Source organism: Colletotrichum lupini, chromosome 6, assembly GCF_023278565.1.
Source record: "Colletotrichum lupini chromosome 6, complete sequence".
In the NCBI taxonomy this organism is placed as follows: Eukaryota; Fungi; Ascomycota; class Sordariomycetes; order Glomerellales; family Glomerellaceae; genus Colletotrichum; species Colletotrichum lupini.
Window position 1 is genome coordinate 4,195,361 of NC_064679.1, and position 19,434 is coordinate 4,214,794.

General features: G+C 55.4%; 12 protein-coding genes across 12 annotated transcripts; 5 read left to right on the forward strand and 7 right to left on the reverse strand.

Annotated features, from left to right (window-relative positions):
- Positions 1-363: 363 nt before the first annotated feature.
- CLUP02_12731 (acetyltransferase) lies at positions 364-1,176 on the forward strand (the record flags this gene model as incomplete). Its single annotated transcript, XM_049291694.1, has 1 exon — positions 364-1,176. The coding sequence occupies one exon, from the start codon at positions 364-366 to the stop codon at positions 1,174-1,176; it is 813 nt and encodes a 270-aa protein (XP_049148840.1).
- A 131-nt stretch (positions 1,177-1,307) lies between these two features.
- CLUP02_12732 (uncharacterized protein) lies at positions 1,308-1,948 on the reverse strand (the record flags this gene model as incomplete). The annotated part of the gene is made up of 2 exons (XM_049291695.1): positions 1,308-1,577; positions 1,757-1,948. The coding sequence occupies 2 exons, from the start codon at positions 1,946-1,948 to the stop codon at positions 1,308-1,310; spliced, it is 462 nt and encodes a 153-aa protein (XP_049148841.1).
- Positions 1,949-2,617: 669 nt separating this feature from the next.
- On the reverse strand, positions 2,618-5,583 carry CLUP02_12734 (Mov34/MPN/PAD-1 family protein; the record flags this gene model as incomplete). The annotated part of the gene is made up of 8 exons (XM_049291696.1): positions 2,618-2,654; positions 2,803-2,982; positions 3,035-4,377; positions 4,443-4,743; positions 4,766-4,946; positions 5,080-5,251; positions 5,333-5,385; positions 5,448-5,583. The coding sequence occupies 8 exons, from the start codon at positions 5,581-5,583 to the stop codon at positions 2,618-2,620; spliced, it is 2,403 nt and encodes an 800-aa protein (XP_049148842.1).
- A 792-nt stretch (positions 5,584-6,375) lies between these two features.
- On the forward strand, positions 6,376-7,061 carry CLUP02_12735 (uncharacterized protein; the record flags this gene model as incomplete). Its single annotated transcript, XM_049291697.1, has 2 exons — positions 6,376-6,397; positions 6,451-7,061. 2 exons carry the CDS (start codon positions 6,376-6,378, stop codon positions 7,059-7,061), a joined length of 633 nt encoding a protein of 210 aa, XP_049148843.1.
- Positions 7,062-7,315: 254 nt separating this feature from the next.
- CLUP02_12736 (prefoldin subunit) lies at positions 7,316-7,857 on the reverse strand (the record flags this gene model as incomplete). Its single annotated transcript, XM_049291698.1, has 4 exons — positions 7,316-7,433; positions 7,491-7,615; positions 7,671-7,741; positions 7,797-7,857. 4 exons carry the CDS (start codon positions 7,855-7,857, stop codon positions 7,316-7,318), a joined length of 375 nt encoding a protein of 124 aa, XP_049148844.1.
- Positions 7,858-8,253: 396 nt separating this feature from the next.
- Positions 8,254-10,206, forward strand: CLUP02_12737 (vacuolar protein sorting-associated protein 4; the record flags this gene model as incomplete). The annotated part of the gene is made up of 4 exons (XM_049291699.1): positions 8,254-8,267; positions 8,420-9,418; positions 9,476-9,926; positions 9,985-10,206. 4 exons carry the CDS (start codon positions 8,254-8,256, stop codon positions 10,204-10,206), a joined length of 1,686 nt encoding a protein of 561 aa, XP_049148845.1.
- A 159-nt stretch (positions 10,207-10,365) lies between these two features.
- CLUP02_12738 (uncharacterized protein) lies at positions 10,366-10,581 on the forward strand (the record flags this gene model as incomplete). The annotated part of the gene is made up of 1 exon (XM_049291700.1): positions 10,366-10,581. The coding sequence occupies one exon, from the start codon at positions 10,366-10,368 to the stop codon at positions 10,579-10,581; it is 216 nt and encodes a 71-aa protein (XP_049148846.1).
- A 531-nt stretch (positions 10,582-11,112) lies between these two features.
- On the reverse strand, positions 11,113-12,874 carry CLUP02_12739 (NOSIC domain-containing protein; the record flags this gene model as incomplete). The annotated part of the gene is made up of 3 exons (XM_049291701.1): positions 11,113-11,346; positions 11,407-12,529; positions 12,705-12,874. The coding sequence occupies 3 exons, from the start codon at positions 12,872-12,874 to the stop codon at positions 11,113-11,115; spliced, it is 1,527 nt and encodes a 508-aa protein (XP_049148847.1).
- Positions 12,875-12,943: 69 nt separating this feature from the next.
- Positions 12,944-14,274, reverse strand: CLUP02_12740 (uncharacterized protein; the record flags this gene model as incomplete). Its single annotated transcript, XM_049291702.1, has 5 exons — positions 12,944-12,992; positions 13,152-13,283; positions 13,398-13,420; positions 13,525-13,557; positions 13,888-14,274. 5 exons carry the CDS (start codon positions 14,272-14,274, stop codon positions 12,944-12,946), a joined length of 624 nt encoding a protein of 207 aa, XP_049148848.1.
- A 151-nt stretch (positions 14,275-14,425) lies between these two features.
- On the reverse strand, positions 14,426-15,867 carry CLUP02_12741 (TLC domain-containing protein; the record flags this gene model as incomplete). The annotated part of the gene is made up of 2 exons (XM_049291703.1): positions 14,426-14,914; positions 14,986-15,867. 2 exons carry the CDS (start codon positions 15,865-15,867, stop codon positions 14,426-14,428), a joined length of 1,371 nt encoding a protein of 456 aa, XP_049148849.1.
- A 975-nt stretch (positions 15,868-16,842) lies between these two features.
- CLUP02_12742 (uncharacterized protein) lies at positions 16,843-17,130 on the reverse strand (the record flags this gene model as incomplete). The annotated part of the gene is made up of 1 exon (XM_049291704.1): positions 16,843-17,130. The coding sequence occupies one exon, from the start codon at positions 17,128-17,130 to the stop codon at positions 16,843-16,845; it is 288 nt and encodes a 95-aa protein (XP_049148850.1).
- Positions 17,131-17,900: 770 nt separating this feature from the next.
- On the forward strand, positions 17,901-19,375 carry CLUP02_12743 (glycosyl hydrolase family 18; the record flags this gene model as incomplete). Its single annotated transcript, XM_049291705.1, has 3 exons — positions 17,901-18,088; positions 18,157-18,513; positions 18,586-19,375. The coding sequence occupies 3 exons, from the start codon at positions 17,901-17,903 to the stop codon at positions 19,373-19,375; spliced, it is 1,335 nt and encodes a 444-aa protein (XP_049148851.1).
- Positions 19,376-19,434: the final 59 nt, after the last annotated feature.

The window sequence follows — 19,434 nt, forward strand, 5'->3', positions numbered from 1 at the left end:
TGATTCTTTCTATGACAGTGTATCCGTCCTTCCTAATACAGCCAGGTAGAAGATGCACCGGCTCAAAAGTCCGATCAGCTCCGTCTTCCACCATCCGTATCGGGAATGCCGGCTCTCTCCCCGATTGAGTCACCCGGTCAGCTTACTCGGGGATTGCCCAGCATACAGCAAGCCCATCAAAAGTAAACCCAAAGTGCCAAACCCAAGCAAAATAAAGCACCTCGACCGGCCCTCCCCGTCCATCATCCCCCCCCCCCCCCTTTACAACATCCTCACCCCGTGCCAAGCCCTTCAAATCCCCGCACCCGGTGTCCGTCATTCATCCCATCGCCCGATACCCCAGCGCCAAGCTCCTGCAAAGCCATGACATCCTCTCCATCCACCACCTCCGCCGCACCGGCACCGGCACCGGCACCCGCCACGGCACCGACCACAGCAGCGGCCTCCCGTCCCGCCAAAGCCACCGTAACCCTCCGCCCCGCAACAGAAGCCGACATCCCCGCCCTCGCATCCATTTCCGACGCAGCCTGCAAAACGGACTCGCACACCCAGCTCAAAGCCTCCATCCGCGGCGACGATGATTTCCCAAAGGGCATGCAAGACGCGCTGAAAGCCTGGATCGCGCACCCCAAAGTCGACGTCATTGTCGCCGAGAGCGACGGCGGGCCTGTGGGATGGGTCGGGTGGGTGAGACGAGGATTCGCGGGCGACACTGACCTCCCGCTGGACGGACCGGACGAAGAACCCCTGCCCGAGACATTCTTCACGGACGCGGAGCAGAAGACCAAGACGATAGACGACCTCGGCGAACTGACAAACGCATCAATGAACTACTGGGTCAAGCGCTTCATGCCCGAGGGCTGCAAATGCAGGTTCCTGTGCACCTACGTCGTCCATCCGCATCACCAGGGCTGCGGCATCGGCTCGGCGCTGATGAAGTGGGGCACCGACAAGGCGGATCGAGAACCGGGCGTGTACTGCTGGGTCCAGTCGTCCATGGGCGGACAGAAGGCGTTTGAGAGGCAGGGGTTCCGGGAGGTGGGCAGGTTAGAGGCGGAGTTGGATGAGTTTGCGGACGGGTTGAAGCCTGGCGGGAAGTTGGCGGGTGTCACGGGGAGTGAGGAGTTTTGGGGGCGGTATTCGTGGGTTTATATGAGACGGGATGCGAGGGCGTGATGCGTATGATGAGATAAATTGATAGGGTCAGGACGCCGTTAATGCGATGCATTATGCTAAAGACCCAAATTGGTCTACACTATAACAACCCAGCGCTGTGCAGTCAACACATCCTATGGCACATAGTCCGTCTACAACCCAACGAGCTTGCAAAACGTCATGAGACCCCACGCGCCAGCCAAGGGGTTCATCATATCCTGCACCATCATCGAGTCCGAAATCGCCTCGTTAAAGTCCTTCATCAGCGGTACCTTGGGCTTCGAGGCCCAGAATTGGCGCATGTACTGGTGTCCGTACGTCAGACCCGCGGCAAGCATGATGGGGAAGCCGACGGTGAAGATGCCCAGGCCGCGGGGCACCACGAGGGAGAAGGCGATGCCGCCGATGGCGGACACGAGGCACTGCCAGACAAGGGGCGTTAGCATATCGTGAATTTCAGGGAAGGGTGAGACTGAGAGTGAGTGAGAGTGAGAATGAGAATGAGAGTGTGTGAGAGTGAGACTGGAGTAAGGTGAGAGTGAGACTGAAAGTGAGAGGGAGAGAAGTGTGCTGGACTGTGAGAGGAGGGGGCTGAACGTACGCCAACGAAGCCTGTTCCGACGGTATATCTGATTTCCCAAAGCTGCTTCTCCGCCGTCCTGCTCCATTCCGCCGCCTTTTTGGCCTTGTCTTCGTACTTGAGTAGTCTGGGGATCGAGTCCGCCGAGTGCACGAGGGCAAACGCGCTGACGAGGGTGATGAGGATGCCCAGCATGTTTGTCGGGAACGCCATTTTGTAGTCACTTGTTGATATGTTTTCCCCTTTCGACGTTAATGCCTTGGTTGTGTTATTTCTTTCGGATATGGTCCTCTTCTCGTGACGATTTGTTGCGCAAGGTCTCGCTGGTGTTTATATGAAGAAAGGGGAAAAGCTCGACAGCTCACATGTAGGAACAATTCGCTAGACCGCGGCAGTGACGTCATGGCTCACCGAGCTACGACACCCGGCCAATGTACTCCGGCGGGCCTGTGGTGGAGGTGAGCTCACGAACAGGGACACGATCAAATTCATGGGACGGACAATGCAGGACCCACAACGCTCTGGCCTGATTTGGAATTTCATTTCAATCATTCCTTGCGAAACTCTGAGAGGGCCATGCTTGGCCCAGCCTCTACATAGTAAGCAGGTGTTCATGAGATAAAAGCTCATACAACTCTCCCTCTCGGTTAGGTATTCTGAGGTTAGATGGCCCGCGGTCTGGGCCTCGAGCTCGGATGAGACACGTCCAGCCGTGCTTCTCATCATATTGAGCCGTGACATTGTTCAATAGTATTGCCATGTGGCTCCGCATTGTACAGTCCGCGGAGTCCCGACCTTGTCATTCGTACTGGCTGGGTTGCTCGATGAGCATTCCCGCACCACATAGCTATCAGCTGTCCAACGCCCTCGCCATGCAACAAATCAAACGATGGCTCTGAACCCATACTTGAGCTGTAGACTGTAGCAGCATTGCTCCATGCATCTCTCACTACTGATACGTTATCAACAGTGGCAGCGGCTCATCGATTATACCGGCCGCCCTAAGCTGAACAAGCCAGTAGCTCTCTAACCACCATCAAGGCAAATTTTCCGATCTCCTTGTTTACCTCTTCGGTCGCAAGTCCTTCACGTAAAAGTCAAGCTTCTCCGAGTGGTAGACATGACCCGGCGGATTCTTCGCTCCAGTGTACAGGTTGTCAATGGAGTGCTGGTGAAAGGTTTCCGACGCCGTGCACTGCAGAATGTGAGGCAGGCCCGGCGGGTTTGTGAGGCGGAAGATGCCATATCTTATGCTGTGTTAGCCGTTGTTGTGTGTACGAAGAAACAGATGCGACTTACGATGGAGAATGCCTTGGAGAACACACAATGGCGATACTCTCTGGCATCATGACTTGGTACCCGGCCTGCGTGTGTAGATCTCGCGAACTCATGAAGCACGTCTGGGTGGGATGCGTATGAATCCAGCCCACTACCAAAAGATCCTCGTTGATGCAGTAATCCAGCATCGACGATTCGTTTTCCGTTTCGCACGTATCCGGTGTGCACTTTTGTTCGGGGATAAGAAGGCAGCTGATGAACAGTGCGTTGTTAACGGGTCGTCCACAAAGGATACCGCACATTTCGAGGCCTCTGCGAGTGTTCTCAGATGCAATGTTGAGGAAGGTATCCCTGAGCTGTGTTGGGAGGAACACGGGTCGGATAGGATCGCCATTCTCCAGGTAGGCTGCCGGCTTGAAGGCTAGCCGCTCCTTTGCCGCCGGTGGCATTACCTCCTCCTTGGCTGGCAACTCCGGAACGCCTCCCTGTAGCGCGTTGGCTGTTGACGGCGGTCTATAGGAGGTTAATGGCTCCTTGCTTGGCCTGATAGGAGGTGCTGCATCGAGCTCCTGGCGCATCATCGTGAAGTCCTCCTTTGGCGGTTTCGGTGGCTGAGGTGGTGGGGGCGTGTAAGTGCGCTGCGGTTCCAAAGGCGACGCCTCCCATTCCAGTGCCCTCGGTCGTGATATAGAAGGGTAATTGTAAGAGTAGCTTGGAGGAGCTCTCGGCGGGGGTACCTGGCCTTGGTAATTTGGGGCATGCGAAGTGCTGAAGGTATCTTCGTCTCTTCCCCCGTCGGTTCCATCAAGTCGGCGCCGAGTCGCTTCGATCTGTCTCCTTATATCCTCCTCCTCTGATGCGGCCGTCGCTGGGCTGCTGAATTGCTCCCAGTCCTCCCAGCGGCCACCCTTCCGGCGCTCCTGCTCTTCTTCGGCGCTAACACCGGCCTGCCGCGTCGCTCTCCTTGCAGCATCTCGTCTCTTGTAGTCTCGTTGCGCCAAAGAGACTGCAAGTTCCTGGTTATCGGCGGCATCGAGGATCTTAGCGTTTCCGGATAAGGTCGGGTCTCGGGCAGCAAACTCGTTGTAGCTTGTGGGTCTGGTGGTGAATTCGTCATCTTCTCTCTGCTTTGACGCACTCATCAACTGCCATTCCTTGTAATCGCGGTCGATTTGCGGCTTCAATTCCTCCAGTAGCCCGAAAACCTCCTTATTCTGGCGGTCGAACAGCGGCTTCGTGAGCGCCTTGTTCTCGGGTAACTTGGCATCGGGATGTGTTTTCAAGTGAGTAAGGACTAGTATCGAGTGTCGCCATAGCATCTGGTATGCTTTCCGTATGTCGCGATCTTGAAGCGCAAAGGTTGCCTAGATCGCATTGTCATTAGCGATCGCTGCGCAGGCAAACAAACAACCCGAAATGGGGCACAAACCTCTTGGAACAAGGTATCTGCAGATCGCGCCCAGTACTTGAAGGGAATTGTAGTCCTAAATTCGAAGTCCTCTGCTGCTAGAGTAATCTCCTTGATGCTCATGGGTCGCGCGGGCCTGGGACTCGAAGGGCCGTTCATCTTGGTGGTGTCGGAGGGGTTGGAGGTCTCCGGTCCGGCTTTCGCTGTGTATTGCGGTGCAAGCTCAGGAGTGTCTCGTTGGATATTCGGTCGCTGGTGGTGACAAACACCGTTCAGGGAGATGTTGGCATGTTTCTCAGAACAGAAGGCCAAGCGTGGCAGCCTTGAGGTAGCAAGCGGGTGACCGTTTGGTCAAAGACGTCTTGCGAGTTTCGTCCCAGGGACCGTATGACGAAGCGCTAGGGGAGCCACTCGTGGCTGAAGCCTGAAGCCTGAAGCACACGCCCAGCAGCACCCCGCCATGGATGGGGGGAAAGCCGACAAGGTCCGCACCAAATGGAGGGGCACGGGAGAGAGCTCGGGCCCCTTTCGAGTGCGCATCACGTGTACGATAGCTTCGACACGTGACCCAAACTACACCGAGTATCAGCTTATGTCATCGGGGTCACCGAAACTGGTGAACGAAAGCAATCCAAGGTGAGTAATAGTCAGGGTTCACGCTTTGTTGAGCTGACATTTGCGGGAGGATCCGGACCATTGTCTCGGATCCACTCCAAAATGAATGTCACTGAGCTGGGAATCCAAGAGATGAACTGGAAATTCGAAGTTTTCCATGATCCATCGCATTGCCACGATGCAATGAAAATTTCAAGCATCAGGGCCTCGTCGAGCTACAACACAAGCTGTACATAGACGTCACCTCGCCCGTATTTCCGTTCGATTTACGAGACCTCTCTCGTTTACCCGCCAACCCAACGGACACCGACAACTTGACAAGCAAGGTTGAAGGGGGCCAGACGCTCGCCTCACTCCAAGATCGGGAAATGTCGGAACCCGCTCAATTTTTCGTACTACTTTTCCGCCAACCACTCAGCTTTACCACGAATAAGGTAATTATCCAGCCAAGCTGGCAAGCTGGCAAGGTGGGAAAACCAAAGCAACCCGAATTGCGCCCAGGCGGGCCGGTGAAGCCGTTCCTCACGTTCCCTGGTCCTATCCGCATTGATCCTCTTGCGGCTCGGGTCTCAACATGGCACCATGCTCGACTGCTTCCACCGCCTGCTTGAACCGGGTCGCATGTTCCCTGACGTGCATGTTTCCTGTTGCTTGAGTCGAATACACGGCTTGCCCCCCACGCTCTTTTCTTTCCGCTGGTCGCCGGTGAGCGAGGGAGCCAGCCAGCTGCCAAAGTGAGATAGATCTTTGGCGGTCTGGAGACTCTATGTTCAAGTCCCTGTTTATTGTTACTGAGGCGGATGATACGTCGTCTTCCATTGTCTCAAGTTGCGGCCGTGGCGGTGCCGAGTCGTCAGGTTATCAGCTATCGCATCTTGCCATCAAGCCCAAATCTGACGGCGAGATGGCTTGATGTTTTTGCGGGAATGTGGAGGGCATGACCGCACTTGAGCTCCTGTTTTTTTCCCGCCTTGCTTTTGCAATTCGCAAGTGTTGATGCCAAATGGGGGTCGCCGCCGGGCATCTCCCGCAAAGACTGGGGACCCAATGTCGACTAGTCCTTGCCATGTGTTCGTCCGTCCGGCCATGGCAGATTCAGGGATGGCCACCATCTGAGCCAACCTGGCTGGACATGGAAGAATCTCCCGATGAGGCCACAAGGCTACAATTCAGTCGAGATTAAAGGAGAAGTTTTCCGCCTTTGTTGATGTTGAGATTTCTTAGATCTGCTTGATTATCTTCATCCATCTTCACCACAAATACCAGTGTTACATCCATCTACTCCATCTATAACCTCATCACCAAATCATCGTGAGACCTCACATACATCACCGCCACCATGTCTTCCACCACTTGCAGAAGTAAGCCGCCCTACTCAACACAGAACCATACCAGCAACTAACAACTCGCCCAGAAAGCATCGACAGCACCATGTCCCACTTCACACTAAGCATGGGCAAGGCCTCAGTCCAAAATAACGTCTCCCTCTGGACAACCCTCTCCCAATGCTACGCCGAAATCGCAAAGACCTTCGCCATCCAAGACGCAGAGGGCATCCTCTCCACCCCAGAGAGCATCTCCAAGGTCGTCCACGCAACCTTTGACCACGACGTCCACGGCCTCATCGAGCAGCACTCCTCCTCCATGGCCAGCTACCTCGACGACGCCACAAAGGCGCACATGCTCGCCCAGGCTATCGCCGGCATGGTCGCCTTCTTCCAGAAACTCGCCGCGCACCACCAGGGCCCCGTCACGCAGGCCAGCTTCGACCGCGAGGTCCAGCGCTTCGCAGAGTGCGAGCTCCGCTCCGCCATGATTCGCACCATTGAGGAGAGCCGCATCTTTGGGCGCTGCTACACGACCAGCCAGATTGCCGACCTCATCATGGGCGCCGTCGAGGGTAAAGTCAACGACGCGGAGTTTACGTCCGAGGACGAGTACCAGAACGCCATTGGCTGGGCGACCGAGTTGCCCGCGCGCAACATGGGTTTGCCGTGGGGCTTTTCCATTATGGCCCTGAACTAAGAGGGTAAGATGGTGCAGATGATCATGACTGCTGTAATGAAACTTTTGGGATCTCGCGTGGCGAGGGTATTGCCGCCGGGATAGGGTCGCATTAGCATGGCGTTTTTGTAAAGGAATCTTATCGGAGCATTGTTGGGTATAGTTCATAGTCCTGGTAGCTTTTTAATTGTATCACCACTCTCATCAGACCTTCATCTTGTTTGCCTTTTTCTTTTCCTGATCCCGTTCATCCACTGCTGTTGCCCTCACCCTGATCATGCCTTCTGTGCCTGAGCCGCCGCAGCTTGTGCGCTGGTCTGAATTTGGATGATGTCGCCCTTCTTCTTCTCCAGCTTACCCTGGGCGTCTCTGATCAATCCTTCATGTCTCTCGCTGGTAAATGTCAGTGAATAAAGTCTGCTGGATGAAATTCACTCGTGATGCACGTACATCTCCTTGGTGATGAAGTCCAGACGGCCCTTGACTGTGCTCTCGGCCTCCACCTTATCCTGCTTCAGCAACACGGGGCCGACCAACTTGTAGATCTGCTCGCCATCCTTGAGCTTGTCAAACTCCTGAAAAATATGTCAGCCTTGTGGTCGTGAATTTCAGCTCCTGAGGCTCGCCTACCTCTTTTACGCCAAGGTTCTCCTGCCTCTGAGCCTCCAACTTTTGCCTCGACTGGACGGTGGTCTGAAGTTCTGATGAGACATGAGTAAAGATTTCGCTACTAATTGCCTGTTTCCGATCGCGTACCCTGTTGCAGCGCCTGGTATTCCTCCGATAGCTTTTGCAGCTTTGCTTGCACCTCAGCCATGGTTGGGGTATGAGTATGAGTGTGAGGGGTTCACTGGAGGTGAGTGTGAAAATTGCAAACTAATGAGTTGGCCGGAGCGCGAAAACGTCGGAAACAATGCCGCAGATCAGTCCAACGATGTTGTAATGAGATGAGTGTGTGAATCAGATGCCGCCAAAATGCCAAGGCTCTGAGAAATAATTCGATCTGTTTCGACTTTTGCGCAGTGGTCTGCGAGAAGATACTTGGTACCTCGACTCAGCATTCGATGTGGTGACAGACAGTCGGAAAACCGTTTAGTCGAATATCAAGCAACCCACTTGGCAGGTATACGGGCCTCGGCGGGAAGTAAGTCTCAGAGGATGCGAAACACTTAAGCTTTTTGTGAGTCAAAGAATCTTTCTTTTTTTTCGTTCAATGCGAGATTTTCAGTAAGTTAATTTGCATCATTCTTTTCCTTTTGCTTACCTTTCAGCCTTTATGCTATGTCATATTTGGCCGCATAGCCTTCGACTGGTGGCCGTGAAAGCGTCATGCATGTATACAGTTGATACATCTAAACACATATTTTCATGTAACCCAGACAAGTCCCCCACCCCCACCACCTGCCCAAGGCACCCCGATTAGCGCAGCGATCCATCACGAACTGCCCAGGCAACGTCACAGAATCCAAGCCCACAAGTGCTTCCTCAAGGTTCCTCACCCGTCCAAACTTCCAACCCTCCACCCGTTTGCGCCAGGCACCGACGACCTCCTCGGGACCCTACCGATTCTTCCATCTTCCGACACCCGATCCCGAAGTGATTAGCCAAAGGCGCGGACGAACACGACGACGTTCACACCGAGAGAGCTTTCCCCGCTCTTTCCACTTCTCACGATATCCGACCTCTTCCACGCCGCTTAATCGCCGAGCTCCTCGAGAAACAAAAGCCAACTCACAGCCAACAATGTCGGGAATCACCGACTTCCTCGGCCGTGCCATTAGCACGGTCAAGCAGGCCATCGATGCCGATAACGCCGCCGAGTACGACAAGGCCTTTCAACTATACACAAAGTCGCTCGAGCTCTTCGTCCTTGCCGTCAAGTGGGAGAAGAACCCAAAGTCAAAGGAGCTCATCCGCCAGAAGACGGCCGAGTATATGGACCGCGCCGAGAAGCTCAAAACATACCTCAACGAAGCGGAGAGTAAAAAGAGCGGCGGGGGCGGGAACAAACCCGGTGCCGTGGGCGTTAATGGCGGCGGCAAGGGTAAGGGGAGCGCTGACGACGGCGATGAGGACAACAAGAAGCTGCGCAACGCTCTCAGCGGCGCCATCCTGCAGGAGCGGCCCAATGTACGGTGGGACGACGTAGCCGGTCTCGAGGGCGCCAAAGATACGCTAAAGGAGGCCGTCGTGCTGCCCATCAAGTTCCCGTCACTGTTCCAGGGCAAGCGTCAGGCGTGGAAGGGTATTCTCCTCTACGGCCCGCCTGGAACGGGTAAGAGTTATCTGGCCAAGGCGGTCGCGACGGAGGCAAACAGCACATTCTTCAGTGTCAGCAGTTCCGATCTCGTAAGCAAGTGGATGGGAGAGAGTGAGAGGTGAGTTGATTATCGGTTGCGCAAACACGCAAGCAGTACACTAACGGAACAAAACAGGCTCGTCAAGGCCCTGTTCAGCATGGCGAGAGAAAACAAGCCCTCGGTCCTGTTCATTGACGAAATCGACGCCCTCTGCGGCCCCCGCGGCGAAGGCGAGTCCGAGGCGTCAAGACGTATCAAGACGGAGCTGCTCGTGCAGATGGACGGTGTCGGAAACGACAGCAAGGGCATCCTGGTCCTGGGCGCGACCAACATCCCCTGGCAGCTCGACGCCGCCATCCGCAGACGTTTCCAGCGCCGCGTGCACATTGGTCTCCCCGACGTCAACGGCCGCGCGCGCATGTTCAAGCTGGCCGTCGGCGACACGGAAACGCACCTCCAGGCGGACGACTACCGCGTCCTGGCCGAGCTGTCGGAGGGTTTCTCGGGCAGTGATATTGCCAACGTGGTGCAGCAGGCTTTGATGGGGCCCGTTCGCAAGATTATCCAAGCCACACACTTTAAGCCGGTATGCTGCCTCGACTTCTGTCATGTGCTATAGATGGAATGATGCTAACTGTGTTTAGGTTGTTCACGAGGGCCAGAAGAAGTTGACACCTTGCTCGCCCGGCGACCCCCAAGCCAAGGAGATGACGTATCACGACGTCGACTCGGAGGAGCTGATGGCGCCCATCATCGAGCTCAAGGACTTCAAGCAGGCCTTGAGGGACTCGCATCCCACTGTTTCCGACGACGATGCCGCCAAGCAAATAGAGTGGACAAACGAGTTTGGTAGCGAGGGCGCATGAGCTGGGTCCTCTGGTTATTGTGGACGGGATGGGGTGGTGTTGATTTCGAAGAAGACTCTGGAGATTATCTCAAATGAGAACGAAAGAATGGAAAGAAACAGAAACTATTTGGGATGGTATGGGTGGTGTACACGGGGGGGGGGGGGGGGGGGGGGGTGGATGGGCTGTGGTCGAGAGTTGGGGGCGTCCTCTGGCGTTGAAACGGCCGGCATTTTGGGTTGGGGGAAATATCAAACGTATTACTCTTTTTTTGTCTATTGTTCCCTTTTTTTTAGTTTCTACTGCATTGCAACCTCCATTCTGCCCCCTTCTCGATACAACGTACAATCTAAAAAGTTGGCCTACCATGAAGATGAGAGAGGCCGGGTTATTTAGGATTTTAAGGGTGGGAGTGAGTACTTGAACGGGAGGCTTTTGGTCTGAAGAAATTATGGGTCTCTGACGGACTAGGTGCAGTCAGGTCAGACCCAAGCCAAGAGACTACTCAATCATGGAACTCTCACTGAGCCACATTCACTCATCATGGTAGACTGAACAAGGGGCAGACGGTATTCTGGGGGTATGGGTTCGGTTGTTCTTTCAACTGTACATACACACATATTGTAGAATGATGCATTAACATTTTTTCAAAGCCCAAAAACTCCGTTCAAATAAGCCCGGTTTTTCTCTCATTTCCCCCCATAAAACTCCCAAAACAGAAAAAAAAGGAACAGGGAAAAAAAAAAAGCCACAGGTAGATAACAAGATGAGAGAGAGAAGAGCCGGGAATGATGCCTAAGGTACTTGCCGCCAGACCTGCGTTTGAAAAAAAGAGCCAGAAGAAGTTTTTTTGGAACAAGGTTGGGGTAGATGGGGGGGTATGTGCAAAGAAGACTGAGGGTTGTACAGAAACCGACGTTCTCTTCTTTACTCATCCTTGGACTTGGACTTCTTCTTCTTCTTCTTTTCGCCGTCTGCCTTTTCGGGCTCGGCGGCGCCGGCCTCGGACTCGCGCTTGCGCTTCTTCTCCTTCTTTTCCTTCTTGTCCTTGGACTTTTCCTTCTTCTCCTTCTTCTCCTTCTTGACGTCCTCGGCGACGGCGTCGACCATTTCCGCGTCGTCGAGCGTGAGGTCGCCCTCGACTTGCTCCAGGACAGAGGCCTTTGGAATATTAGCATGGTAATTTAGAGAAACATCAAGAGAATGCAGTGAGTGACTTACCATGACGTCGGAGTTCTTGGCGGGCTTCTTGCCGGTGGCGTAGAACTCGAGACGGTCCTCGACCTGCTGGCGGAGGGCCTCGCCGAACTTGGTGTTGGGGTTCTCGGTGTAGTTGTCGATACGGCTGGCAATGGAGCACTTGTTGGCGAGGTAGCGGGAGATGCGGCCCTTGTTCTTGACGGCGGCCTTGCCGATGAAGCTGCTGTGGTAGATGAGACCGTACTTGGGCGTGTTGCTCTTGGTCTTCAGGGCGCGGAAGAGGGCCTTCTCGGCGCCGAGGATCTGCAGGGTCGAGGCCGGGTACTTTGACAGGTTGGTCAGGGAGCCGGCGTGGGAGATGAGCTTGGCGGCGACGGGGGTGCCGATGAGGGTCTGCAGGTTGGGCGCGACGATGGACATCTTCTTGTCGAGGTAGTTTGCGGTCGAGCGGCGGGCCTCGGCCTGCGCGACGACGGCCTCGGCGAAGCCCTTGACGATCTCGAGATCGGCGGGGGTGATGGAGAGACCCATGGAGACCTTTGCGGCGTCGATGATGGCCTGGGCCTTTTCGCCGTCCTCCTCGACGAGGGCGGCGATGTCGTGGAGGCGGTCGTCGGTGAGGGTGGCCTTGTCGCCGATGGCGAGGACGAGCTTGGCGTAGGTGAGGTTGTCCGACTCGATCTTGACGAGCTCGGGGAAGTGCCAGCCGTACCACTCGCGCACGCGCATGAAGAACTGGTTGACGCCCTTGTCCTGGAACTCGACGGTGGCGCTGGCCTGGATGACGTGGTTGTCGTTCTTGGTGGTGCTGAACTTGACCTTTGCGCGCGAGTACGAGTGGCCGAGACCGAGGCCGGCGGCGGTCGAGTCGCCCGTCTGCAGGCCCTTGAGGAGGCGGTCGGCGTGCAGGCGGACGCCGCGGAGGAGGTCGCCGGCGACCTCGGAGGTCTCAGAGGTCTCGCAGTCGATGCCGGAGAAGGTGCTCTTGATCACGGAGGCCAGGTTCTTCTCGGCCACGGCGATGGTGATTTTGCTCTTCTTGCCGCTCGTCTGGGGGAGGTTGAGCTCGAGGACGGACTTGAGGTGGTCGGACATGAGACCCTCGGAGATGTGGTTGATCTCGTCAAGTGCCTGCTTTCCGGTGCTATGAGAAGGGTATTGTCAGCAGGGTGTTCTTTATTCTTGTCTCCAATGCTGTGGTCCCGCATCCAAGACGCGCTCTCGAGAGATCCCCTCCTTCGCGCAGCCTCCAGCCTCCAGCCTTCAGCTACCACCAAAACCACCACTGCACTCAATTCGCGAAATTGGGGAAGTCGTACTCAAAGGGAGTGAAGTTGACCAGCTTGACCATCTTGCCAAACTTGGAGAGGTCGGCAATGGTCTCCTGGGCCTCCTTCTGGCGCAGGCCGATGCTGTCGGGCTGGTGCTCGATCTGGAACACACCGTAGCCCATGGGGGCCTCGTAGAGGAGGTAGTTGATCGCCGCCATTTTGGAAACCTCTGTCTATTTCTCTCTCTGATCTTGATGTTCGTTGGCGCGGGAGGGGGGACCGGACAATCAAGCCTCGCGGAAGTTATTGTGGGTGGGCAGAGGCGAGTCGACAGCGCTGGTCAAAAAAAGAGAGGTCGAAAAAAAGTATCCAGAGTCGGATTTTTTTCTTCAATTTTTCCTTTCCCCCCACTGGTGTCAATTGGAAATTTTTCTGGAGCTCCAATGCTGACGCTCGGGCCAGGCGTCTCGTCGGTGTGGGTGGTGGGAGGGTCACGTGGATGGCCTCCGGCATGAGACGACGCCGGCAGCCGATGGTGGGGCAGTGTCTGTGGCTGGGCTGATGTGGCTCAACACTTGATGTTGCTCAATGGGAGTGGGAGAGACAGCAGCAGTAGAGTCACTCCATCTTCACATGAGGACGCAATCATGTCATGGAACTTGTCTGCATACGTTCACCAGTTGATCTATATCCGTTCCTATATATCTTTATCTGTATGTATATGTGTTGCATTCAGCGAACTGAGCGGCTTGACTCTGGTGCTTCTATGGTTGTTAGTCGCAACCTCGAGAATTCTACGAATAGCTCAGCATTACCCCAATCAAGACCTTTTCCAATTAACTGAAAGCTTTCAAGTAATTCTCAAGACTCTGTATTCAATTTTGATGTTTTGCGGCTTCAGCTAGCCGTGTGGTTGCGGAGTTGTGAATTTTCTTGGTGATTTGGATGTTGATTCAAATTCAACATTGGAGTTATGTTTCAGTACGTCCGAAGACTCTCAACTCTTCACACTCAATCTTGGGAGCAAGTTTTTGGAACGTTCAATAATTCGTCCTATTCAAGTAAACCGCCCAGTCAATCCATCTGTTTTAACATCATTCATAAAGTCTTTCGTCCAGCTTCCTATCAAATAGCTAATCAATTACATGGAATGCTACAGCGCAGGCTCATCATCATACCAATCACATGCCACCAAAAAAACACCTCAAGCACCCTTCACTACCACCTCTACCAAATCAAATCCACCACCAAAAACCCACATGACTGATTCTTGATTCGCTCTCCCATGGCAGACTCTGTAAGCATCCCTCCCGAATATGCAGAACCAACTCCCGTAGCCCCCGAACAAATTCCAACAGGCTGTTAAACCGGAGGAGGAATCGTCTTCAATCCCGTCGCTTCCGGCATCTGGCGGAGGTGTTGTCGCGGGGTAGGTATTGGCCCAAGAAAGTCTAACGTCCAATGACATCATGAATCCAGATAGGTAGCGCCGAGTGATTCTGCCTGGCTTACACCGCCGCGCCTGATTGTCCTTGTTTGACTCTCTAGTTGTTTGAAGATTCGTAAATGTCACAGTGGATGCGATCGGATGAAATTGGTGATCAATGTTTGTTGTCATTACACATTAGGCGTTATTAAAATGAAGGATATGATACATGTACAAAAGTCCGAGCAAAAGGATGCTCGCCCCCAAAAAGTTGTACGCAGGTAGCTCAGAACCATAGCAATTCGCCAAGCCCATTTTCCGACCGTCTCAAAGTTGCCCTGCCTTACGCAGCGCGGCGGCTCCTGGTTCGTGACGCGATGCCACCCCCGCCAACCGCCTTAGCCACACCGTTCGCAACAGCCTGCGCAGCCTCCCCGCCAGCGGCAGCCGCCACGGGCGCGACGTCGATCTTGGACACCTCGTCAATGGTCTCCATGGGCTCAGCCTCGGACTCCTCGGCCTCGGAGCGGTCGTCCTGCTCGACGCCCTGGAAGACGTAGCGGTATCCGATGCGCACGAGGAAGAAGAGCCAGAAGAGGTTGAGGGACTGCAGGAGACCGAGCAGGCTGAAGGTGATGATCTTGGAGAGGAGGCACTTGTACTGCTGCGTCTCCCAGTTGAGCTCGTAGGGGCCGACGGTGGAGAACTCGGTGAGGATGGACCAGAGGATCTTGAGGTTGATGAAGTGGCGGAGGTAGATCCACGAGGCGAGGGACAGGCAGTACCAGGGACCCGTGATGGGTGCGTCAACGTAGTTGAAAGTCTTGGACATCTGGAGAGGAGGTTGTGTCAGTTGCGTTGCGTCGGCTTGGGGTTTGCACGTATCTTGCGAGTGAAACTTACTGCCATGAAAAAGTCGCTGATGTCGTGGGTCAGGTAGACAGCGATACCCATGTAGGTGAAGTGAAACTGGTAGCTCAGGCCGATGAGGGCCAACGTCACGCAGTGGTGCGCGACGAGCTCGTAGTAATCCTTGCGCGGCTTCTCGAGACCGAGGAGCATGACGAGCGCCTGCTGCGCCCAGTAGGCCGCCTCGAACAGGTAGTAGAACTTGACGACGGCCTCGTGGGTCTTGTGGGGGAACGTCTCGTACATGCCGGTGGTGTTGAAGTACCAGACGGGCGTGCGGCTCATGACGTACAGTCCAAAGGGGCCGAGGATGCCAAAGTAGACGGCGGTGTAGGCCTGCTCCATGAAGCGCAGCTGCTTTCCGCGGGAGCGGATGCCGAGGGACTTTGCGAGCGGGCGGAGGAGCTCCTGCATGATGAACTCGCGAGTGAAGGAGAGGACTGTGGCGTAGAAGCAGACGAAAGCGATATCCCAGAGACCCTTGCCATACTGCGCGGGCGCGTCGGATTCAGCGCCGGCGGCGGCATCGAGACCTTGCTGAGGGATCTTGTAGGAGAGGAAGATGAAGTGATGGATGATGTTGGACTCGGTGGGGTTGACGGCGTAGAGGGAGAGGAAGACGAGGACCATGACGAGGGGCGTGGTCCAGGTGTGCTTGACGGCGATGTGCTTGCAGCGGCGGAGGATGGCGCGGGCGCGGCTGCGCTTGGAGAGGCGGTCGAGCTGCTCCTGCTTGGAGGGCTGGCGGGCGTTGGCGTCGTGACCGTGGCCGTGGCCTCGCACGCTCGACTTTCTACGACGGCGGGTCGCGATCTGGTCTTTGCCGGCCGAGGCCGGGGCGGTAGACTGAGCCATGGGCGATTCGGCGGCAGTCATTGTCGCAAAGTTGTGGGATCGAGGTTGTTGTTGTACTGGTACGTCTGTTTGAGGTCCAAAAGGGGGGGAAGATCTACAGATGTTTTGACCGAGTAGAGAGACGACCAAGATAGGAGGGGGGCTTCAGGGCAGAGACGGGATGTCGCGTGCACCTTTCGCGATTGAGGCGTTGGAAGAGACAAGACTAGAGCCGACCAAGACCTGCCGAGCATGCAGAATTGAAGAAGTAGGAAGAAGAAGAAGTCGGGAGTAGGGCGGGAGGCCGGAAAGTCTGGAGGAAAAAAGGTTTATAGGCAGCGGACGGCCGGGGCGGCGGTCGGGGGATTTTTCTTGTGAAGCAATTTCCCCCGTGGCTTGCGCAGAGGCGGATTTTCGGATAGAGTGGGTAAGATCAATTTTACAGTACCTTGAGGCCAGACATGGGGGGGTTGATTCGCACCGGTACACCTTGGGATCCCGCGTACTGCAGTAAATCGCAGTAATTGCTGGCAGTGACAGACAGGCGAGTCGACGAATGGCGGCACCAGGTAATACGCGGGTGGTCTGCAACTGGCGCCTTAGGTAAGGCAGTATTGTCCTTTTCCGTTCTTTTCTGGCGATCCACCCTGTTGGGATCTTGAAGGAAGCTGCGTCTATTTGACTGGTACTCCATCACCCCCTATGCGAGGTGTTGCTGGGGAGAGAAAGACTTTTCTTTGTTCACCTCTCTTGATTGTCCACGGATTTGCTACTGCCTCCTGGGTGTAAAGATAAAGAAACGAATTGGCCATTCTGCCCGCAATGGCAGAGTGTAGACAATCGCTCAATTTGGAACGTGTAGGAGATCGGAGACTTGATGGAAACAATTCCCCGACACGCGCTGTCCGCGACGGGCTGGAGGACGCATGTCGGCACCTGAAGGTAGTCTAACTATTCTCATCATCACCAATTAATACAGACAGAGAAGATGGCTTCACATTGCAACATCGCTCATTCTCATATGCAAATCTCAAGAATGACTATATTGACAACAGTCATCGAATTGAAAACAAAACAACAATAGACCCTACGCCAGGGTCCAGAACCATCGTCGGTGCTCGGGCTCTCAACACTTTTTTTCGTCCCATATCGACCGTCCATCCGCACTTTGGGGCCATCCCATGACGATACAGGCGGTCTGTCACCGTCTCCGACATCCCGTTGGCAGCCCATTCCCGACCACCACAGCACGGAAGTGCCGGTGCTCAACGGGGGGAGGGGACGGCCCAGACATGTACTCTCCATCCCCACATGCGCGAATCCAGAGGTGCCGGGATCTAGGCGATATCCTTACCTAAGCTCGCTTGTTCTGCTCCCTTACATAATACGCGCTTGGATGGGAGGCAACCCTCGGATGTCTCTCAGCATCGCACTCTGCAAGAAAGTACTTTGCTCTTGCAGATCACCCGCCTGCTCAAGGCGAAGCGAGAATCCAACCAAGTTACCTTAAAATTAGGTACTTATTATTACCGGCGTAGAGGTGCAGCACAAATGTAGACTAGTCCATGCCCAGCCACAAACCGTGGCTTTGCCAGAGTGACGTCCAGGTTGCCAGCTCAAGCCACACAGAAGGGGAGCCAGCTGTGGGAGCTGACGACAACTCGCGCCTCATCCAGCTCCAAGCTCCAGTAACAGCGCGCAGCATTGCGCCGCATATTGGGGTCAACCACCCACGGCATCCATACAGAGTCCGGGATGCACAGGCACAGCTTGGAATAGAGGGGGGCCAGGAGGGGCAGTGTCGCACTCGTATTTGTGACCTAAAGCCCATTGCCTTTGGGGTTGTCCTACGCGGGGCCATTCATTCCAAGTCCCCGGACAAGCTGCATCACCGTTGCCGCTACTCTTTAGCTACCTTACCTTGCCTTACGTTGCATAAACCTGACTTGACCTAACAGTGACAAACACCTCCAGCGAGCAATAAGAACCGTCTGCCTCCCTCCTGCCGACCTGTTGTCTATAAACATCCCTTCCTTTACGGTCAATATCTTGGCAACGAACCTCGTCTGTCCTGTATGCAATTCGGACGCTCGACAACCCTCGTCACCTCTGCCATAGTCCTCTTGACCACCATCTTCTTGACACACGCCTACACGAACCTCTTCACACACCTACCTATTCCCTTTTTCACATCAAACACCACAGACACCATGGGCGGCGGTCCAGTCCAAGGCTTCCGCTCGGTCGCCTACTTTGTCAACTGGTACGTCATCAGCAGTTCTCTTGAGGACTCCCCTCGAAGCAAACGTAACTAACACCATCGCTTCCCAGGGCAATCTACGCCCGCAAGCACCGCCCCCAAGACCTCCCCGTCGAGAACCTCACCCACATCCTCTACGCCTTCGCCAACGTGCGCTCCGACACGGGCGAGGTCCACCTCACCGACGGCTGGGCCGACACGGACATCCACTGGGAGGGCGACAGCTGGAACGACGTCGGGACAAACCTCTACGGCTGCATGAAGCAGCTCAACCTCCTCAAGCGCCGCAACCGCAACCTCAAGATCCTCCTGTCCGTCGGCGGCTGGACGTACTCGTCCAACTTCAAGGCCCCCGCCAGCACGCCCCAGGGCCGCGATACCTTTGCCCGCAGCTGCGTCGACCTCATCAAGAACCTGGGCTTTGATGGGTACGTTTACCAGTCCCACCCCGGGTGTACTACCCCCAACTGATTAAACCAACCTGCTGACAAACGTGACAGCATCGACATTGACTGGGAATACCCCCAATCCCCCTCCGAAGCCTCCGACTTCGTCGCCCTCCTCCAGGCCGTCCGCTCCGCCATGGACAACTACGCCTCCACCCTGCCAGAGTGGTACCACTTCGAGCTGACAGTCGCCTGCCCCGCCGGCGCCCAAAACTACCAAAAGCTCAACCTCCCTGCCATGGACCCCCTCCTCGACTTCTGGAACCTCATGGCCTACGACTACGCCGGCTCGTGGGACACCACCGCCGGCCACCAGGCCAACCTCCAGCCCTGCCGACAGAACCCGCGCTCGACGCCCTTCAGCACCGCCGCTGCCTTGGCGCACTACACTTCCCATGGCGTGTCCCCTGACAAGATCGTGCTGGGGATGCCGCTGTACGGGCGCGCCTTTGAGAATACGGATGGGCCCGGCACGCCGTATTCTGGGGTCGGGGAGGGGAGCTGGGAGAATGGCGTCTTTGATTACAAGGTGTTGCCGATGCCGGGCGCGCAGGAGTATCATGACGAGGAGACGGGTGCGAGTTACTCGTATGATGCGGGGAGGAGGAAGATGGTCACGTACGATACGGTGCACATGGCGAGGAAGAAGGCTGAATATATTCGGGGATGGGGTCTTGGTGGTGCCATGTGGTGGGAGAGCAGTGCTGATAAGCCTGGGCACGAGTCGCTGATTGGGAACGTGGTTCATACGTTTAGTGGTCCGCATGGGTTGCTGCGGCGGGATAACTGTCTGACGTATCCCGAGACCAAGTATGACAATTTACGGAACGGGTTCGCAGGTTGAGGTGTAGGTTAGGTAGACCAAGTCACCAGAGAGCCAGAGTTGTGGGAGCCAAGATACAC